The sequence below is a fragment of the Haematobia irritans genome, chromosome 3 (assembly GCF_050003625.1).
Source record: "Haematobia irritans isolate KBUSLIRL chromosome 3, ASM5000362v1, whole genome shotgun sequence".
In the NCBI taxonomy this organism is placed as follows: domain Eukaryota; kingdom Metazoa; phylum Arthropoda; class Insecta; order Diptera; family Muscidae; genus Haematobia; species Haematobia irritans.
Genome location: NC_134399.1, coordinates 128989351 through 129011162, shown reverse-complemented (window position 1 = coordinate 129011162; position 21812 = coordinate 128989351). Strand labels below are relative to the sequence as shown.

Below are 21812 nucleotides of genomic sequence, written 5' to 3'. Positions count from 1 at the left end.
GGCAAAAGAAGTTTTTCATACAAAAATTTCATTTTTTTAGGTTTTGGGTGGATTTTTCAATTTTTTGGGGGTGGACACGAATTAAAGTCCTTTTCGCTCTAGGACGCATATTTAAGGAGATATGGGCAAAAGAAGTTTTTCATACAAAAATTTAAATTTTTTTAGGTTTTGGGTGGATTTTTCAATTTTTTGGGGGTGGTCACGAATTAAAGTCCTTTTCGCTCTAGGACGCATATTTAAGGAGATATGGGCAAAAGAAGTTTTTCCTATAAAAATTTCAATTTTTTAGGTTTTGGGTGGATTTTTCAATTTTTTGGGGGTGGTCACGAATTAAAGTCCTTTTCGCTCTAGGACGCATATTTAAGGAGATATTAGCAAAATAAGTTTTTCATATAAAAATTTCAATTTTTTGGGGGTGGTCACGAATTAAAGTCCTTTTCGCTCTAGGACGCATATTTAAGGAGATATGGGCAAAAGAAGTTTTTCATACAAAAATTTAAATTTTTTTAGGTTTTGGGTGGATTTTTCAATTTTTTGGGGGTGATCACGAATTAAAGTCCTTTTCGCTCTAGGACGCATATTTAAGGAGATATGGGCAAAAGAAGTTTTTCATATAAAAATTTCAATTTTTTTAGGTTTTGGGTGGATTTTTCAATTTTTTGAGGGTGGTCACGAATTAAAGTCATTTTCGCTCTAGGACGCATATTTAAGGAGATATGGGCAAAAGAAGTTTTTCATATAAAAATTTAAATTTTTTAGGTTTTGGGTGGATTTTTCAATTTGTTGGGGGTGGTCACGAATTAAAGTCCTTTTCGCTCTAGGACGCATATTTAAGGAGATATGGGCAAAATAAGTTTTTCATATAAAAATTTCAATTTTTTTAGGTTTTGGGTGGATTTTTCAATTTTTTGGGGGTGGTCACGAATTAAAGTCCTTTTCGCTCTAGGACGCATATTTAAGGAGATATGGGCAAAAGAAGTTTTTCATATAAAAATTTCAATTTTTTTAGGTTTTGGGTGGATTTTTCAATTTTTTGGGGGTGGTCACGAATTAAAGTCCTTTTCGCTCTAGGACGCATATTTAAGGAGATATGGGCAAAAGAAGTTTCTCATATAAAAATTTCATTTTTTTTTGGCTTTGGGTGGATTTTTCAATTTGTTGGGGGTGGTCACGAATTAAAGTCCTTTTCGCTCTAGGACGCATATTTAAGGAGATATGGGCAAAATAAGTTTTTCATATAAAAATTTCAATTTTTTTAGGTTTTGGGTGGATTTTTCAATTTTTTGGGGGTGGTCACGAATTAAAGTCCTTTTCGCTCTAGGACGCATATTTAAGAGATATTAGCAAAATAAGTTTTTCATATAAAAATTTCAATTTTTTAAGTTTTGGGTGGATTTTTCAATTTTTTGGGGGTGGACACGAATTAAAGTCCTTTTCGCTCTAGGACGCATATTTAAGGAGATATGGGCAAAAGAAGTTTTTCATACAAAAATTTAAATTTTTTTAGGTTTTGGGTGGATTTTTCAATTTTTTGGGGTTGGTCACGAATTAAAGTCCTTTTCGCTCTAGGACGCATATTTAAGGAGATATGGGCAAAAGAAGTTTTTCATATAAAAATTTCAATTTTTTTAGGTTTTGGGTGGATTTTTCAATTTTTTGAGGGTGGTCACGAATTAAAGTCCTTTTCGCTCTAGGACGCATATTTAAGGAGATACGGGCAAAAGAAGTTTTTCATATAAAAATTTAAATTTTTTTAGGTTTTGGGTGGATTTTTCAATTTTTTGAGGGTGGTCGCGAATTAAAGTCCTTTTCGCTCTAGGACGCTTAGTTTAGGAGATATGGGCAAAAGAAGTTTTTCATATAAAAATTTCAATTTTTTTTGTTTTGGGTGGATTTTTCAAATTTTTGAGGGTGGTCACGAATTAAAGTCCTTTTCGCTCTAGGACGCATATTTAAGGAGATATGGGCAAAAGAAGTTTTTCATATAAAAATTTCAATTTTTTTTAGGTTTTGGGTGGATTTTTCAATTTTTTGGGGGTGGTCACGAATTAAAGTCCTTTTCGCTCTAGGACGCATATTTAAGGAGATATTAGCAAAATAAGTTTTTCATATAAAAATTTCAATTTTTTTAAGTTTTGGGTGGATTTTTCAATTTTTTGGGGGTGGTCACGAATTAAAGTCCTTTTCGCTCTAGGACGCATATTTAAGGAGATATGGGAAAAATAAGTTTTTCATATAAAAATTTCAATTTTTTTAGGTTTTGGGTGGATTTTTCAATTTGTTGGGGGTGGTCACGAATTAAAGTCCTTTTCGCTCTAGGACGCATATTTAAGGAGATATGGGCAAAAGAAGTTTTTCATATAAAAATTTCAATTTTTTTAGGTTTTGGGTGGATTTTTCAATTTTTTGGGGGTGGTCACGAATTAAAGTCCTTTTCGCTCTAGGACGCATATTTAAGGAGATATTAGCAAAATAAGTTTTTCATATAAAAATTTCAATTTTTTTAAGTTTTGGGTGGATTTTTCAATTTTTTGGGGGTGGACACGAATTAAAGTCCTTTTCGCTCTAGGACGCATATTTAAGGAGATATGGGCAAAAGAAGTTTTTCATATAAAAATTTAATTTTTTTTAGGTTTTAGGTGGATTTTTGAATTTTTTTAGGGAGGTCACGAATTAAAGTCCTTTTCGCTCTAGGACGCATATTTAAGGAGATATGGGCAAAAGAAGTTTTTCATATAAAAATTTAAATTTTTTTAGGTTTTGGGTGGATTTTTCAATTTTTTGAGGGTGGTCACGAATTAAAGTCCTTTTCGCTCTAGGACGCATATTTAAGGAGATATGGGCAAAAGAAGTTTTTCATATAAAAATTTCATTTTTTTTAGGTTTTAGGTGGATTTTTGAATTTTTTGGGGGTGGACACGAATTAAAGTCCTTTTCGCTCTAGGACGCATATTTAAGGAGATATGGGCAAAAGAAGTTTTTCATATAAAAATTTCAATTTTTTTAGGTTTTGGGTGGATTTTTCAATTTTTTGGGGGTGGTCACGAATTAAAGTCCTTTTCGCTCTAGGACGCATATTTAAAGAGATATGGGCAAAAGAAGTTTTTCATATAAAAATTTCAATTTTTTTAGGTTTTGGGTGGATTTTTCAATTTTTTGGGGGTGGTCACGAATTAAAGTCCTTTTCGCTCTAGGACGCATATTTAAGGAGATATGGGCAAAAGAAGTTTTTCATACAAAAATTTCAATTTTTTTAGGTTTTGGGTGGATTTCTCAATTTTTTGGGGGTGGTCACGAATTAAAGTCCTTTTCGCTCTAGGACGCATATTTAAGGAGATATGGGCAAAAGAAGTTTTTCCTATAAAAATTTCAATTTTTTAGGTTTTGGGTGGATTTTTCAATTTTTTGGGGGTGGTCACGAATTAAAGTCCTTTTCGCTCTAGGACGCATATTTAAGGAGATATGGGCAAAAGAAGTTTTTCATATAAAAATTTCATTTTTTTTAGGTTTTGGGTAGATTTTTCAATTTGTTGGGGGTGGTCACGAATTAAAGTCCTTTTCGCTCTAGGACGCATATTTAAGGAGATATGGGCAAAAGAAGTTTTTCATATAAAAATTTCAATTTTTTAGGTTTTGGGTGGATTTTTCAATTTTTTGGGGGTGGTCATGAATTAAAGTCCTTTTCGCTCTAGGACGCATATTTAAAGAGATATGGGCAAAAGAAGTTTTTCATATAAAAATTTTAATTTTTTTAGGTTTTGGGTGGATTTTTCAATTTTTTGGGGGTGGTCACGAATTAAAGTCCTTTTCGCTCTAGGACGCATATTTAAGGAGATATGGGCAAAAGAAGTTTTTCATACAAAAATTTAAATTTTTTTAGGTTTTGGGTGGATTTTTCAATTTTTTGGGGTGGTCACGAATTAAAGTCCTTTTCGCTCTAGGACGCATATTTAAGGAGATATGGGCAAAAGAAGTTTTTCATACAAAAATTTAATTTTTTTTAGGTTTTGGGTGGATTTTTCAATTTTTTGGGGGTGGTCACGAATTAAAGTCCTTTTCGCTCTAGGACGCATATTTAAGGAGATATGGGCAAAAGAAGTTTTTCATACAAAAATTTAAATTTTTTTAGGTTTTGGGTGGATTTTTCAATTTTTTGGGGGTGGTCACGAATTAAAGTCCTTTTCGCTCTAGGACGCATATTTAAGGAGATATGGGCAAAAGAAGTTTTTCCTATAAAAATTTCAATTTTTTAGGTTTTGGGTGGATTTTTCAATTTTTTGGGGGTGGTCACGAATTAAAGTCCTTTTCGTTCTAGGACGCATATTTAAGGAGATATGGGCAAAAGAAGTTTTTCATATAAAAATTTCAATTTTTTTAGGTTTTGGGTGGATTTTTCAATTTTTTGGGGGTGGTCACGAATTAAAGTCCTTTTCGCTCTAGGACGCTTAGTTTAGGAGATATGGGCAAAAGAAGTTTTTCATATAAAAATTTCAATTTTTTTAGGTTTTGGGTGGATTTTTCAATTTTTTGGGGGTGGTCACGAATTAAAGTCCTTTTCGCTCTAGGACGCATATTTAAGGAGATATTAGCAAAATAAGTTTTTCATATAAAAATTTCATTTTTTTTTAGGTTTTGGGTGGATTTTTTCAATTTGTTGGGGGTGGTCACGAATTAAAGTCCTTTTCGCTCTAGGACGCTTAGTTTAGGAGATATGGGCAAAAGAAGTTTTTCATATAAAAATTTCAATTTTTTTAGGTTTTGGGTGGATTTTTCAATTTTTTGGGGGTGGTCACGAATTAAAGTCCTTTTCGCTCTAGGACGCATATTTAAGGAGATATGGGCAAAAGAAGTTTTTCATACAAAAATTTCATTTTTTTAGGTTTTGGGTGGATTTTTCAATTTTTTGGGGGTGGACACGAATTAAAGTCCTTTTCGCTCTAGGACGCATATTTAAGGAGATATGGGCAAAAGAAGTTTTTCATACAAAAATTTAAATTTTTTTAGGTTTTGGGTGGATTTTTCAATTTTTTGGGGGTGGTCACGAATTAAAGTCCTTTTCGCTCTAGGACGCATATTTAAGGAGATATGGGCAAAAGAAGTTTTTCATATAAAAATTTCAATTTTTTTAGGTTTTGGGTGGATTTTTCAATTTTTTGAGGGTGGTCACGAATTAAAGTCCTTTTCGCTCTAGGACGCATATTTAAGGAGATATGGGCAAAAGAAGTTTTTCATATAAAAATTTCATTTTTTTAGGTTTTGGGTAGATTTTTCAATTTGTTGGGGGTGGTCACGAATTAAAGTCCTTTTCGCTCTAGGACGCATATTTAAGGAGATATGGGCAAAAGAAGTTTTTCATATAAAAATTTCAATTTTTTTAGGTTTTGGGTGGATTTTTCAATTTTTTGGGGGTGGTCATGAATTAAAGTCCTTTTCGCTCTAGGACGCATATTTAAAGAGATATGGGCAAAAGAAGTTTTTCATATAAAAATTTTAATTTTTTTAGGTTTTGGGTGGATTTTTCAATTTTTTGGGGGTGGTCACGAATTAAAGTCCTTTTCGCTCTAGGACGCATATTTAAGGAGATATGGGCAAAAGAAGTTTTTCATACAAAAATTTAAATTTTTTTAGGTTTTGGGTGGATTTTTCAATTTTTTGGGGTGGTCACGAATTAAAGTCCTTTTCGCTCTAGGACGCATATTTAAGGAGATATGGGCAAAAGAAGTTTTTCATACAAAAATTTAATTTTTTTTAGGTTTTGGGTGGATTTTTCAATTTTTTGGGGGTGGTCACGAATTAAAGTCCTTTTCGCTCTAGGACGCATATTTAAGGAGATATGGGCAAAAGAAGTTTTTCATACAAAAATTTAAATTTTTTTAGGTTTTGGGTGGATTTTTCAATTTTTTGGGGGTGGTCACGAATTAAAGTCCTTTTCGCTCTAGGACGCATATTTAAGGAGATATGGGCAAAAGAAGTTTTTCAAAATTTAAATTTTTTTAGGTTTTGGGTGGATTTTTCAATTTGTTGGGGGTGGTCACGAATTAAAGTCCTTTTCGCTCTAGGACGCATATTTAAGGAGATATGGGCAAAAGAAGTTTTTCCTATAAAAATTTCAATTTTTTAGGTTTTGGGTGGATTTTTCAATTTTTTGGGGGTGGTCACGAATTAAAGTCCTTTTCGTTCTAGGACGCATATTTAAGGAGATATGGGCAAAAGAAGTTTTTCATATAAAAATTTCAATTTTTTTAGGTTTTGGGTGGATTTTTCAATTTTTTGGGGGTGGTCACGAATTAAAGTCCTTTTCGCTCTAGGACGCTTAGTTTAGGAGATATGGGCAAAAGAAGTTTTTCATATAAAAATTTCAATTTTTTTAGGTTTTGGGTGGATTTTTAAATTTTTTGGGGGTGGTCACGAATTAAAGTCCTTTTCGCTCTAGGACGCATATTTAAGGAGATATTAGCAAAATAAGTTTTTCATATAAAAATTTCATTTTTTTTAGGTTTTGGGTGGATTTTTCAATTTGTTGGGGGTGGTCACGAATTAAAGTCCTTTTCGCTCTAGGACGCTTAGTTTAGGAGATATGGGCAAAAGAAGTTTTTCATATAAAAATTTCAATTTTTTTAGGTTTTGGGTGGATTTTTCAATTTTATGGGGGTGGACACGAATTAAAGTCCTTTTCGCTCTAGGACGCATATTTAAGGAGATATGGGCAAAAGAAGTTTTTCATACAAAAATTTCATTTTTTTAGGTTTTGGGTGGATTTTTCAATTTTTTGGGGGTGGACACGAATTAAAGTCCTTTTCGCTCTAGGACGCATATTTAAGGAGATATGGGCAAAAGAAGTTTTTCATACAAAAATTTAAATTTTTTTAGGTTTTGGGTGGATTTTTCAATTTTTTGGGGGTGGTCACGAATTAAAGTCCTTTTCGCTCTAGGACGCATATTTAAGGAGATATGGGCAAAAGAAGTTTTTCATATAAAAATTTCAATTTTTTTAGGTTTTGGGTGGATTTTTCAATTTTTTGAGGGTGGTCACGAATTAAAGTCCTTTTCGCTCTAGGACGCATATTTAAGGAGATATGGGCAAAAGAAGTTTTTCCTATAAAAATTTCAATTTTTTTAGGTTTTGGGTGGATTTTTCAATTTTTTTGAGGGTGGTCACGAATTAAAGTCCTTTTCGCTCTAGGACGCATATTTAAGGAGATATGGGCAAAAGAAGTTTTTCATATAAAAATTTCAATTTTTTTAGGTTTTGGGTGGATTTTTCAATTTTTTGGGGGTGGTCACGAATTAAAGTCCTTTTCGCTCTAGGATGCATATTTAAGGAGATATTAGCAAAATAAGTTTTTCATATAAAAATTTCAATTTTTTTAAGTTTTGGGTGGATTTTTCAATTTTTTGGGGGTGGACACGAATTAAAGTCCTTTTCTCTCTAGGACGCATATTTAAGGAGATATGGGCAAAAGAAGTTTTTCATATAAAAATTTCATTTTTTTTAGGTTTTGGGTGGATTTTTCAATTTTTTGGGGGTGGTCACGAATTAAAGTCCTTTTCGCTCTAGGACGCATATTTAAGGAGATATGGGCAAAAGAAGTTTTTCATATAAAAATTTCAATTTTTTTAGGTTTTGGGTGGATTTTTCAATTTTTTGGGGGTGGTCACGAATTAGGACGCATATTTAAAGAGATATGGGCAAAAGAAGTTTTTCATATAAAAATTTCAATTTTTTTAGGTTTTGGGTGGATTTTTCAATTTTTGAGGGTGGTCACGAATTAAAGTCCTTTTCGCTCTAGGACGCATATTTAAGGAGATATGGGCAAAAGAAATTTTTCCTATAAAAATTTCAATTTTTTTAGGTTTTGGGTGGATTTTTCAATTTTTGAGGGTGGTCACGAATTAAAGTCCTTTTCGCTCTAGGACGCATATTTAAAAAGATATGGGCAAAAGAAGTTTTTCATATGAAAATTTCAATTTTTTTAGGTTTTGGGTGGATTTTTCAATTTTTTGGGGGTGGTCACGAATTAAAGTCCTTTTCGCTCTAGGACGCATATTTAAGGAGATATGGGCAAAAGAAGTTTTTTATATAAAAATTTCAATTTTTTTAGGTTTTGGGTGGATTTTTCAATTTTTTGAGGGTGGTCACGAATTAAAGTCCTTTTCGCTCTAGGACGCATATTTAAGGAGATATGGGCAAAAGAAGTTTTTCATATAAAAATTTCAATTTTTTTAGGTTTTGGGTGGATTTTTCAATTTTTTGGGGGTGGTCACGAATTAAAGTCCTTTTCGCTCTAGGACGCATATTTAAGGAGATATGGGCAAAAGAAGTTTTTCATATAAAAATTTAAATTTTTTTAGGTTTTGGGTGGATTTTTCAATTTTTTGGGGGTGGTCACGAATTAAAGTCCTTTTCGCTCTAGGACGCTTAGTTTAGGAGATATGGGCAAAAGAAGTTTTTCATATAAAAATTTCAATTTTTTTAGGTTTTGGGTGGATTTTTCAATTTTTTGGGGGTGGACACGAATTAAAGTCCTTTTCGCTCTAGGACGCATATTTAAGGAGATATGGGCAAAAGAAGTTTTTCATATAAAAATTTCAATTTTTTTAGGTTTTGGGTGGATTTTTCAATTTTTTGGGGGTGGTCACGAATTAAAGTCCTTTTCGCTCTAGGACGCATATTTAAGGAGATATGGGCAAAAGAAGTTTTTCATACAAAAATTTAAATTTTTTTAGGTTTTGGGTGGATTTTTCAATTTTTTGAGGGTGGTCACGAATTAAAGTCCTTTTCGCTCTAGGACGCATATTTAAGGAGATATGGGCAAAAGAAGTTTTTCATATAAAAATTTCATTTTTTTTAGGTTTTGGGTGGATTTTTCAATTTGTTGGGGGTGGTCACGAATTAAAGTCCTTTTCGCTCTAGGACGCATATTTAAGGAGATATGGGCAAAAGAAGTTTTTCATACAAAAATTTCATTTTTTTTAGGTTTTGGGTGGATTTTTCAATTTTTTGGGGGTGGACACGAATTAAAGTCCTTTTCGCTCTAGGACGCATATTTAAGGAGATATGGGCAAAAGAAGTTTTCCATATAAAAATTTCAATTTTTTTAGGTTTTGGGTGGATTTTTAAATTTTTTGGGGGTGGTCACGAATTAAAGTCCTTTTCGCTCTAGGACGCTTAGTTTAGGAGATATGGGCAAAAGAAGTTTTTCATATAAAATTTTAAATTTTTTTAGGTTTTGGGTGGATTTTTCAATTTTTTGGGGGTGGTCACGAATTAAAGTCCTTTTCGCTCTAGGACGCATATTTAAGGAGATATGGGCAAAAGAAGTTTTTCATATAAAAATTTCATTTTTTTAGGTTTTGGGTGGATTTTTCAATTTGTTGGGGGTGGTCACGAATTAAAGTCCTTTTCGCTCTAGGACGCTTAGTTTAGGAGATATGGGTGAAAGGGGTGGGGGGATTTCAATGCAGAGAAGTGGAGCAACCAGGTGATTTGTTGTTTGGTGAAATACCCCTGTAGAAAGCAAATGGACTGTATGAGCGGGTTTTGTTGATTATTTCTCAGAGCAATGAGAAACAATCAACAATGTTATGAGGAAGTAACCACCGGAAAGAAAATAAATGATAACACAGGAATGTTTTAGTTTAGATGGTAATACAATGGTTTATTTAAAATATAGAAGAAAGTAAAGGAGAGGAGAAATGGGTTTTGATGCTCACCGTTTGAAAGTTGGAGGGAAAGTGAATACAAAAGAAAGCGTCTTAAACCGATGAGAGCTTAGAGTACTAAATTCATTTAGGAAAAATTCACAATAGATTTTTATCGATAATAATTTAGTAAGATTTTACTTAAAGTTATTCAAAATAATTCACATTTATAATTCAAAGCAAAATAGAGAGTACAATTTAATTCATAATTCATTAATCCAAAAATGCAATTCATTAAAGAGTAATTCATTGAAATTCATTAAAAATTCATAAAAGAAAATCATAAGTAAATAGTAATAAATTCATAATAATTTGGACAAACGTGAAGTTTGTCCATGCCCCCGGCCTTGCTCTTACGCAAAATCTGGTTGGCATAGGACCGTGGCTAAGGACTTGATGGCTTCTGCGAGCACCTGCTGGTTCAGTTTTGCTTTTGCTGGACGCTTCTTATTCTTCTTATTGGCTCGGTTTGGTTTCGTTGGCCTCCGGGTCGACGAGGCAGGTTGCTGGGCTATCGGATTCTTCTTCATCGTTCGTCTTGTAGTCCTTACAGTACGAGTTACTGTCGGCCGTCGTCGTGCAGATGCATTGGTTTGCGGAGTGGTGTTGGGTCTTCTAGTGGTCGTTCTCGGGGTGAAGCAGGATGGAGTCGTGGCTGTAGGAGTCAAGGAGATCTGAGGGTGAAGCATCGTATGGTGCTGGTAACCGCACTTTCGGCACGTTTGCGAAGAGTGGCAGTTCTCAACAGTGTGGCTTTTCGCGAGGCAGTTCATACAGTACTTGTGATTGCGTACTGTAACCCGTCTATCCGCTACCGTCATCATAATAAAAATAGGACAGTCACGCAAAGAGTGCCTTTCCTTGCAAATGGCGCATTCATAAACCCGATGATACGACATTTTGGGATGAAAGGATCTGTAATGGGATATGACTTTAGTGTAGGAAATGGAAATGGAGCGGGAAAGAAAAAGTTGGGAAAAGTAATGATCATGAGAGGTTCTAATGTTAGGTGGATGAGTCGGAAGGAGTTTGATCTAGAAGTGGTAAGTAGCATAATTTAACAATTGGTCGTGTGATTATCCCGGATGCGATTCTAACATCCGCCACCCGTATATTATCATCGGAACCACGGTGAGTATCAACAATTCGACCTAAACGCCAGTCGTTAGGTGGAAGCAGATCATCCATTACTGCAACGAGATCACCTATCTTTAAATTCGGGGAAGAGTTTTTCCATTTATATCGTTTATGTAGAGTTTTGAGGTAGTCCTCTTTCCACCTTATGGCAAATTGGTGGTGAAGAGCTTTCAACTTCGTCCATCTATTAACTAGTGAAATATTCTGTGCTGGTGTTTCTGGGAAGGACATGATCGGTGACCCTTTTAAAAAATGACCTGGTGTCAGTGCCAACAAATCTGAGGGATCCTCTGAGATTGCTGAGATCGGTCGTGAATTGAGAATTCCCTCTATTCGTGCGAGAATTGTTGCAAATTGTTCAAATGTGAATCGGTGTGCTCCAGCAATGCGCTTAAAATGATGCTTAAAGCTTTTGACCGCCGATTCCCACAGTCCTCCCATATGGGGTGCGTGGGGTGGAATAAATTGCCATTCGAAGCCATGAGCTGAATATTTCTGAGAGATATCGTGAGCTGTCGTTTTAACAAAGCTGGCGAATTCTTTCAGCATTTTCCGACTAGCCCCAATAAAATTTCTCCCATTATCGGAAACAACCCTTTGGGGTAGCCCCCGCCTCCCGACGAATCGTGTGAATGCGGCTTCAAATGCCAGTGATGAGAGTTCCGAGCAAGGCTCCAAATGGATAGCTTTAGTCGCGAAACAGACAAAAATTGAGACGTAGCCTTTTATGATAGGAGATCTTCGCAATGTGGAACTTTTTAGTTCAAAAGGCCCTGCAAAATCAATGCCTGTTATATGAAAGGGAGGAGAAAGAGTACATCTCAAGGGTGGAAGAGGAGCCATTATTTGGCTGCATGATTTCTGTTTAAATATGATGCATGTTTTACATTTATGTATGATACTTTTCACTCTTGGTTTCAGACGTGAGATATAAAATTCTGTTTGTACCATCCTACACATTAGGGTACAATCAGCGTGTGCCAGCACCTGGTGTAAGTGTGACAAATATAAAAAACAGAGACGAGAATTCCCCGGAAGAATTATAGGGTAGCGTTCGTTGTACGACAGAGATGAATCAGCCAGCCTTCCATTCACTCGCATAATATTCTCTTGATCAAGAAAAGGATTCAAACACTTCAATGTGCTCTTATTTTCTATTAATTTAGACTGAAGGAGATTGTTATATTCAACTGGGTAAAATTTACTCTGAGATAATGTGATTAGACGAAATTTCACCAATTTCACCTCATGTTGCGTAAGAAATGGTTGCGAAAGTCTCGATCTCGATTTAATTCGACTGAGACAATTGTTGTAAAATCTAAACATATATGATATTACTCGTAATGCACGAGTATAGGACGAAAATCTGAGTAAGATGTCTGGCTCCTCAATCGCATCATGATATGTGTGAACGGTTGTACGTTTTCCGATCTCCGGAGCCACAAGGGGATTATTTTCTGGCCAGGCTGTGTGTGGCCTAGTCAACCAGTTCGGACCATTAAACCATAAAGAATTATCAACCAAATCTTGGGGCCGGCAGCCCCTAGTGCCTAAATCGGCTGGGTTATCATGCGTGGGAACATGACGCCAAATACCTTCCGGAACCAGATCGTGAATCTGAGCGGTCCGATTCGCCACATATGTCTCCCAAGACCAAGGGGGTTTCGAAAGCCATCCCAGTACTATGGAAGAATCTGTCCATAATGTTATGGCACTGAATTTAAAGTTTAATGTTGAGACAACGTATTTAACCAGCTTCGCTAAAAGATATGCGCCATTCAATTCCAATCTCGGTAAACAAACTGGTTTAAGCGGTGCAACTTTACTTTTAGCAACAAGCAGATTAGAGAAGACGACAAATTTTTGAGTTTGGCAGCGAATATAAACGCATGCACAATATGCGGCCTGAGACGCATCTGAGAAACCGTGAATCTCTAGTTTGTCACTTGGACAGTATTGTAACCATCTTGGTATAGTAATGGAATTTACGTGAGAAAGATCAGACACCAGCCTCTCCCAGGTTGATTGAGATTCTGGGCTAAGGTTGTCATCCCATCCAATACCTTCGAGCCATAACTGCTGCATTAAGATTTTGGATCTGATGATGACTGGAGCTATCCACCCCGCAGGATCAAATAATTGCGCAATAGCCGATAATACCATGCGCTTTGTCATCAATTGATTACATTCAAAGGGTTTCAATGAATATGTGAATGAATCGGATAAAGCATTCCATTTCACTCCTAAAGTTTTTGTTGAACTTGATTCATGAAACCGCAAGAAGTCTGAATCGTATAAATCTTGAGATGGGATGTGAGAAAGTAATTCCGGGTCATTTGCTATTATTTTCTTGAGAGGAAATCCTGCTTGAGTTAAAACTTCAATTAATTCAGCTTGTGCCTTCAGGGCTTCTTCCATTGAGAAACCTCCCGACAAAATGTCATCAACATATGTCTCCCGCCTAAGAATCTCCGCAACTCTGGGATATTTTCCTTCATACTCAGATGCTAATTGCAATAGAGTGCGTATAGCGAGAAAAGGGGCACAGTTGATGCCAAAAGTGACAGTTTTAAGTTGATAGTCTTTGATAGGACCATCTGTAGAACCCCGCAATAAAATACGTTGGTAGGGTCTGTCATGCGGGTGTAAAAGAATTTGTCTATACATTTTCTGAATATCACCGCAGAAAACGTATTGATATTTTCGCCAATTCAAAATTATAGAGGTGAGATCAGATTGTAAAGTCGGACCCGTATGCAATACATCATTCAGGGAGAAACCTGACTTTGTTTTCCGTGATGCATTAAAGACGATTCGAACTTTTGTCGACTTGTGTTCGGGTCGTATCACCGCATGGTGTGGTAAATAAAATGAGTTAAACTTGCCATCGGAACATATTTCACGAGACGATGTCTCTTCTGCGTGGTCAAGTTCAATGTACTCGTTGAGAACTTCATTGTATTGAGTTCTTAATTCAGAATTCTTGGATAAATTGCGTTCCATATGATTATATTGTGCCATAGCAATAAATCTCGATGAGCCCAAGTACATTGATTGAGAAAACTCTTCCCTAAAAGGAAGTCTCACCATGTAACGACCATTTGAAATTCGAGTAGTAGTTTTTTTATAAAATTCCTCACAGAACGCATCAGCAGCTGAGACGAGATGGGAGGTTGGTACTTCTTCCTGTTCCCAAAATTTTCTCAACAAATCGCTGAGAGCAGTCCCTTCGGATTCGAGAACATTTACAGAGAATGATAATATAGTTTCAGTCCGCATTGGACCACTAAGTACCCAACCGAATATTGTATTATACGCAGAGGTTTCTCCACATATATTCTTTTTGATTCCGTCAATGTTAATGAAACGTTCAGAATCGTTTCCAAGAACCAAATCAATATGGGAAGACTTATTAAAATGTGGATCCGCCAACTCGAGATCGTTTAATTCAGAAGGATTCGGAATTTCGAATGAAACAGTAGGAAGTTTCTTGGTTACATTTGGTAATACAATAGCAGATACGCTAAAACGAATGTCTCGGTTTTTCGAAACTATAACCATCTGGCATAGCTTGTCAGATTTCTGAATTTGACCTCCAATTCCTGATATCTCAAAGTTGGCCTTAATTGTTGGAAGCTGTAATAGGTTCTGGATTCGCTGAGAAATAAAAGTTCGTTGAGAGCCCGGATCTATTAGAGCTCTGACCGTGAAAAATTCTCCCATGTGTTCAATCTGCACTAAAGCAGTTCGAAGCAAAATCATATCATTATTTGAAGCAAAATTTGCTTGAATGTGTGAGGAATTAATTTGCCTTGACGAAGAGGGACCTTCATCTAACGGCAATTGATTTGTAACATTTTTAGTGGGCTTTTGATGATTCTGGCTTTCATTTATAGATTCATTGTTTACAGGACCTCGGTTTTTATTCTCATTGTAATTATTTCTGAGATGAAGCAAACTGTGATGGGATTTATGACAAATAATACAAGTGTTAATGCTTTTGCAGTTCGTTTTGAGGTGAGATGATGAAAGACAATTACTGCAAATTTTATGTTTGTATACCACATCTACACGTTGTTGTGCGGTAAGTTGTCGGAACTTCGGACAAACTCGCAAAGTATGATTTGTTTCACAAAGAATGCATGTAGATGCAAGTTTTTCTTGAGAATGATACGTTTGAATCTTGCCAGAGCCCTGAGATGAGCCTTTAATGGTATGATCAGTTTTATTGGAGATTTGAGATGAGTTGGTATGTTGCTGCTTGGTGTATCGAATACTTGATATGCGTTCAACTACTTCGAATCTATTTATCAAAAATTCATCAAGTTGGTTCCATGTTGGCAATTCTCGATGAGATCTAAGGGATTGTTCCCATAGAGAAAGAGTCTCATCGGGTAATTTAGTAGAAATTAAATAAATGAGAATTGGATCCCAACCACTTACGTCGACATCGAGCGTTCGAAGTGTACATAAACAATCATTAACTGTAGATTGAATCCTTTGAATTGATTCACTGTTCTCTACAGATGCAACGGGTATATTAAAGAGAATTTTTAATTGATTGTCGACCAAAACTCGTTTATTCTCATAGCGAGACTTGAGCGCGTCCCACGCCAAAGAGAAATTCTCATTGCATAAAGTATAACGCTTGACAATTGCTCCAGCTGGGCCTCTGGTCTTATTGCGTAAATGGTAAAGTTTTTGAGCGGGGGTTAATTTCGGATGATTGACATAAACTGCCGTGAACATGTCACGGAACGAGGGCCACTCCTCGTAACCACCTTTAAACACCTCGGTATCACAAGGAGGGACTTTAATATAGCTGTCGTTCGACTCATGAGAGGAGATTGGAACAGGATTTCGATTCTGCGGAACATATTCGGGAATTAGACTATGTCTGGCTTGTTGTCGTGTATGGCCTCCAGATATTCTTAGAATATCTAAAATTTGAGACCTTGCGGTATAATATGCCTCTGAACTGGCATTGAAATTTATCTTAGCATTAGCTTTAATGTCCTTTGGATCAGTAGAGCTTGGAGATAGCATTATAGTTTGGTACGAAGTTTGAAGTTGTTGCCATCTTTTTTCCAAGTCTTCCAATTTGACTTCCAATACAGAGTCCGTTTGGTCTCCGATATCACACTGTTCGAATTGTGTACAGAAAAGTATCAAATATTCACAATCGAAGAGAAATCTGTCGTAAGCAGGAGATGCAGTTCCCGCCGCTTTGATATTTGAAGAACCGCTGGATCCAGAATGTCCAGATGAAGGGTCACTAGGATTATTTGTAGGATTCATATCGGTAACAAATCAAATTATATCGTTATTAAAATCCGTCGACTTAGTCGGGAAAATCGAATCTGCGGGATTTATCGATGGAATAAAACAGAATCGTTGATACTCAGTGAGAACCAAAATGTTTACGTATATGAAATGTAAATGTGAAGTTTTGCGGGTGACCTCCAACCGTTTATTCGCGTTTAATGAGAAAATGTATCCCCTGAACCAATAAACTAATTAGCGGTGTTTGCAAATGTTGCGAAAATATAGTAGTTTACTTGTTCAAGAGAATAACTGATGAGTTAAATATGCAAAGAAATGTAATGAATCAATTTTAATTGATTGCAGTTCATGAAATGTAATTGAAAAAAATTTAATTTTGTTCCCACAAATACCGAGATGTTCTATTTTATATAGAATGTGACGAAATTGACGAATTCGATTTCGATAAAAATTGATTCAAACCAAATTTTCAACAGAAATAGATGATTTTCATAAAAAACAAAGTTTTATCTTTCATTGAGGAGAGAAGATGTTATCAAATTTCATTGAGAGTGTTTCACAGTAAAGTTCGATTTTAGCGAAATATATTGAACTCATTCAAATGAACTATGACTTTCTAAAATTCATTAGAATAGAAAAAAATCATATGTCTCCAAGAAAGTTCAACAATTCCTCCAAATACTCTTGTAAGCACAACAGGCCATATAATAGTAAGCTTCACAGAGCGAGAAATTTAAGTTTCAACGAGAAATATATTGAACCAATTCAAAAGAAATACGACTTTCTTGAGTGTCTTCGAAAAAATCATATATCCTTAATAAAGTTAAAAAATTTCTTCAAATTTCGATATAGCACAATAGACAAATATAATAATACAGCTCACAGAGCAAGAGATGTTAATTTTACAGAGCGAGAAAATTATGTTTTACAAGCCAACTCGGCATTGAGATTAGATTTCAGTTAGATTTCACTTTTTAATCGTATAAGCAGAGATGTAAATGTTATATTTTATAGCGATAAAAATGTGTTTTATCATCCAACTAGGTTTTGCGATGATATTTTCGACTTTTTAAACATATGAGCAGAGATGTAGTTATTGTTCGGATTCGGAAATTGCGATAAATGTTCACAATTTTCCATATAAGCCGCTAGTTTTGATTTCAAATAATATTCGTTGTATGTTCACTTTACACAATTTACCTGTTATTTTGGTGAGTTATACATAAACCATACGTTGATGTTGGTTTTGAGTGTAGTTGCAATCGTTGATTTGATCAGTGTATATTTTGGGTGACAAAGGAAAAATTTTTCTGAGTGTCGTAATTTTGAATAATTTTCCGTAATGTACTTAATTAAATCGAGAGTTATTTTCTTCAGTGTAATTCAGATTGAAATTGAATTTTCTCTGCAGTGTGTTATGATGATACCGAAGAAAATTTTTTAAAGTGTACTGGGTATGTTTCAATTTTTTTTCGTAGCCAATTTTGATTTTACGCGTATTTTGACAAATAATGTAAATATTTTAATAAAATTTTGGATTTTGTGTGCAAACCAAAATTAATAATAATAATAAGCAATTTTTATATTTTAAACGAGAGATATGATCGAAATTACAAATATTTTTAATGCATTCAGATCAAAATTCGAAAATATTTTGTTGAGTGTATTTGATCGAAATTAGAGATTTTAATAAACTTTGGATTTTTTAATATATTTTGATGAAAATTAGAGAATTTTGCTTTTTGATCAAAATTACTTTTTCGCAGTGTACTTTGATAAAATTAGAGAATTTTCATTTCTTTGTATTTTTTTTTAATAATTTGCGTTTATTGTATTTTAATTAAAAAAATCAATTTATTAAGTTTATTTATTCAATATTATTAATCAGATTTTTTTTTGAGTGTATTGTTTGAAAAATGTCTTAGTTTTTCAGTGAATTTTAGATTTTTTAATTGTATTTAATTTTTGTAGAGTGCACTTTTATCAAACTTGATATTTGTAAGTGAATTTAATCAAATTTAGCAAACTTTTTTTTTGAGTGTAATTTTATCAAAATCTTGTAATTTTTTGAGTGTATTTTAATCTGGCTTTGCAAAATTGGTTTGTGTGTAGTTTTAATCCAAATTATTGACTTTATAATATTTTTTTTTTAATGTATTTCGGATTTTTAAATTTTTATATATATTTTTTTCAGTGTAATTCGATCAAATTATTTAATTACTTCCCTTTTATAATATTCCTTTAAATTCTATTTTGATGCAAATAATTAATTTTTAGAATATTTCGATCAAACTTAAATTTTACGCGTGTTTTTTTTTTCAAATTAGTATTTTTTCTAAGTGTAATTTGGGCAGAAATTTAATTCTTTCTATATATTTTTTCCCAAGTGTACTTGGACCAATAGTTTTATTTTATGATATTTTGATAATTGCATTTAAACGAAAATGGCGATTTTCCAAGTGTATTTAATTAAACGACAGAAAAATTTTTCACAGTGTAAAGAATTCTTCCACGTGTATTGTTGAAATGTTTATGGTGATGAATTGTTGTGCAAAATTAAATGTACCACAAATGGCTGTATGTGTTTGTATTCTTTTGGGTATTCGTTTCAATATTATTGGGATTTGATTAATTTTTCTCTCTGTGTATGCATTAAAATTTTCGCATGTACCGTATATTAGACACTCAAATAAATTTTTCCATAAATAAATAATATAAATAAATGATATATTGATTTTAATTTCGGTGTATGTTAATATATATTCATGATTTGTAAAAATTAATAAAGTGCAAATGGGATTAGTGCTTGTGCGATTATATAGAGATGATTGTGCAATTGTATGTAATGTGTGTATGTGAAATTGAATGTGTAATACGATCAAACCGGTGTATTGTCTTCTATTTTACTTTCGGTAACATATTTGAAAATGGTGATTATCATGCAATACGCCTTTAATTCCAATTGCTTGAATTCAAGTCAATTTCACACCTTTTTATTATGTTAGTGGGATTAATATGGCAACACACTAAACAACAATGATTGTCATATGATCATATGTACATTGTTATTGTGGAATGTATTGATGAGATCAACCAAGAGAATTGATGGAAATAAACGAAATGAAAGGAAAAAAAAAATAATAATAGAAATACCTGTTTATTTGATGGTGGATAATGGTGGAACTGTTTTTTTTTTTATTCACAATTTCACTGCTTTCGGAATTCTATGTTCACAAAGTAAATAGCAATGAATTTATTTGCAAAGCAAAAGGGGAAATTCTTCTTCTTGTTATTCTTTTATTTGCTTTTACATTTACATTGCAAAGTCACTGAACTTCGTTTATGCATATGTTGACATGATATACAAACAAACATACATTAATAGAGACATACGCATAAATATTAAATTCTTTGACCGCTTTGACCTTCACTTTGCAAATTTTTTGGACGATTTTTTCTCAGAAATAACTGTTTTGGTACCGTTAAACGGACGGACAACCAGGGAAATTACAGGATTTTCACTTTTTTTCCTTTGCACAAATATAATAAGAAAATTCGCACTTTTGCACTTCAAATTTTTAGAGATATTGGGACATATACATACATACATACAAACAACCGTTTGCAAACACAATTTTTTCGACCGATATAGGGAATATTGCTTCTTTTATTATGTTTTGGCGGATTGGAAATAAATTTTTATGGGAGTTTAGCAAAGTTTTGGGGAATTATTTGAAGTTTGACAGGCTTTTAACGATTTTATTCTAACTTTTACCAATATATTTTATACTTTTTGGGACTTAAACCTTATTTTCTTCACTTTTATATAATTTTTACAAATTTTATCGGACACTTTTCTTATTTTTTACTGTTTTTAATTGACTTTTAACACTTTTTTAAACGTTTTAATAATTTTTTTTACCTTTTTATAATGTTTTTTTCGCGTTTCACTACCGATCACTCCCGATTTTTTGTGTTTGCATACGTTCGTTTTGTGATTTGTATCACTTACCGGCGGTTTCACACAACTAACTATGGTAAAGAGATGGGGGATTACCTTAGTGTTGTGGATTGTGATGTTAATGTTGATGTTTGTGGATTTTATGGTGTAGTTACCAGTGAACGGCTACGGAGGACCATGAAAGGGGTGGGGGGATTTCAATGCAGAGAAGTGGAGCAACCAGGTGATTTGTTGTTTGGTGAAATACCCCTGTAGAAAGCAAATGGACTGTATGAGCGGGTTTTGTTGATTATTTCTCAGAGCAATGAGAAACAATCAACAATGTTATGAGGAAGTAACCACCGGAAAGAAAATAAATGATAACACAGGAATGTTTTAGTTTAGATGGTAATACAATGGTTTATTTAAAATATAGAAGAAAGTAAAGGAGAGGAGAAATGGGTTTTGATGCTCACCGTTTGAAAGTTGGAGGGAAAGTGAATACAAAAGAAAGCGTCTTAAACCGATGAGAGCTTAGAGTACTAAATTCATTTAGGAAAAATTCACAATAGATTTTTATCGATAATAATTTAGTAAGATTTTACTTAAAGTTATTCAAAATAATTCACATTTATAATTCAAAGCAAAATAGAGAGTACAATTTAATTCATAATTCATTAATCCAAAAATGCAATTCATTAAAGAGTAATTCATTGAAATTCATTAAAAATTCATAAAAGAAAATCATAAGTAAATAGTAATAAATTCATAATAATTTGGACAAACGTGAAGTTTGTCCAATGGGAAAAAGAAGTTTTTCATATAAAAATTTCAATTTTTTTAGGTTTTGGGTGGATTTTTCAATTTTTTGAGGGTGGTCATGAATTAAAGTCCTTTTCGCTCTAGGACGCATATTTAAGGAGATATGGGCAAAAGAAGTTTTTCATATAAAAATTTCAATTTTTTTAGGTTTTGGGTGGATTTTTCAATTTTTTGAGGGTGGTCACGAATTAAAGTCCTTTTCGCTCTAGGACGCATATTTAAGGAGATATGGGCAAAAGAAGTTTTTCATATAAAAATTTCAATTTTTTTAGGTTTTGGGTGGATTTTTCAAATTTTTGAGGGTGGTCACGAATTAAAGTCCTTTTCGCTCTAGGACGCATATTTAAGGAGATATGGGCAAAAGAAGTTTTTCCTATAAAAATTTCAATTTTTTTAGGTTTTGGGTGGATTTTTCAATTTTTTGGGGGTGGTCACGAATTAAAGTCCTTTTCGCTCTAGGACGCTTAGTTTAGGAGATATGGGCAAAAGAAGTTTTTCATATAAAAATTTCAATTTTTTTAGGTTTTGGGTGGATTTTTCAATTTTTTGAGGGTGGTCACGAATTAAAGTCCTTTTCGCTCTAGGACGCTTAGTTTAGGAGATATGGGCAAAAGAAGTTTTTAATATAAAAATTTCAATTTTTTTAGGTTTTGGGTGGATTTTTCAATTTTTTGAGGGTGGTCACGAATTAAAGTCCTTTTCGCTCTAGGACGCTTAGTTTAGGAGATATGGGCAAAAGAAGTTTTTCCTATAAAAATTTCAATTTTTTTAGGTTTTGGGTGGATTTTTCAATTTTTTGAGGGTGGTCACGAATTAAAGTCCTTTTCGCTCTAGGACGCATATTTAAGGAGATATGGGCAAAAGAAGTTTTTCCTATAAAAATATCAATTTTTTTAGGTTTTGGGTGGATTTTTCAATTTTTTGAGGG

General features: G+C 33.7%; 2 protein-coding genes across 2 annotated transcripts; both read right to left on the bottom strand.

Moving 5' to 3' along the window:
* Positions 1-9632: 9632 nt before the first annotated feature.
* On the bottom strand, positions 9633-20686 carry LOC142229774 (uncharacterized). Its single transcript, XM_075300352.1, has 2 exons — positions 20180-20686; positions 9633-10617 (listed from the first exon to the last, which is right to left on the bottom strand). Exon 2 carries the CDS (start codon positions 10599-10601, stop codon positions 10056-10058), a length of 546 nt encoding a protein of 181 aa, XP_075156467.1. The 5' UTR covers positions 10602-10617; positions 20180-20686; the 3' UTR covers positions 9633-10055.
* LOC142231182 (uncharacterized) lies at positions 10708-16137 on the bottom strand. Its single transcript, XM_075301800.1, has one exon. It carries the CDS (start codon positions 16135-16137, stop codon positions 10708-10710), a length of 5430 nt encoding a protein of 1809 aa, XP_075157915.1.
* Positions 20687-21812: the final 1126 nt, after the last annotated feature.

Coding starts and splice junctions, on each gene's coding strand:
- LOC142229774 (XM_075300352.1), bottom strand. CDS start 10,601: ATGTCGTATCATCGGGTTTATGAATGCGCCATTTGCAAGGAAAGGCAC.
- LOC142231182 (XM_075301800.1), bottom strand. CDS start 16,137: ATGAATCCTACAAATAATCCTAGTGACCCTTCATCTGGACATTCTGGA.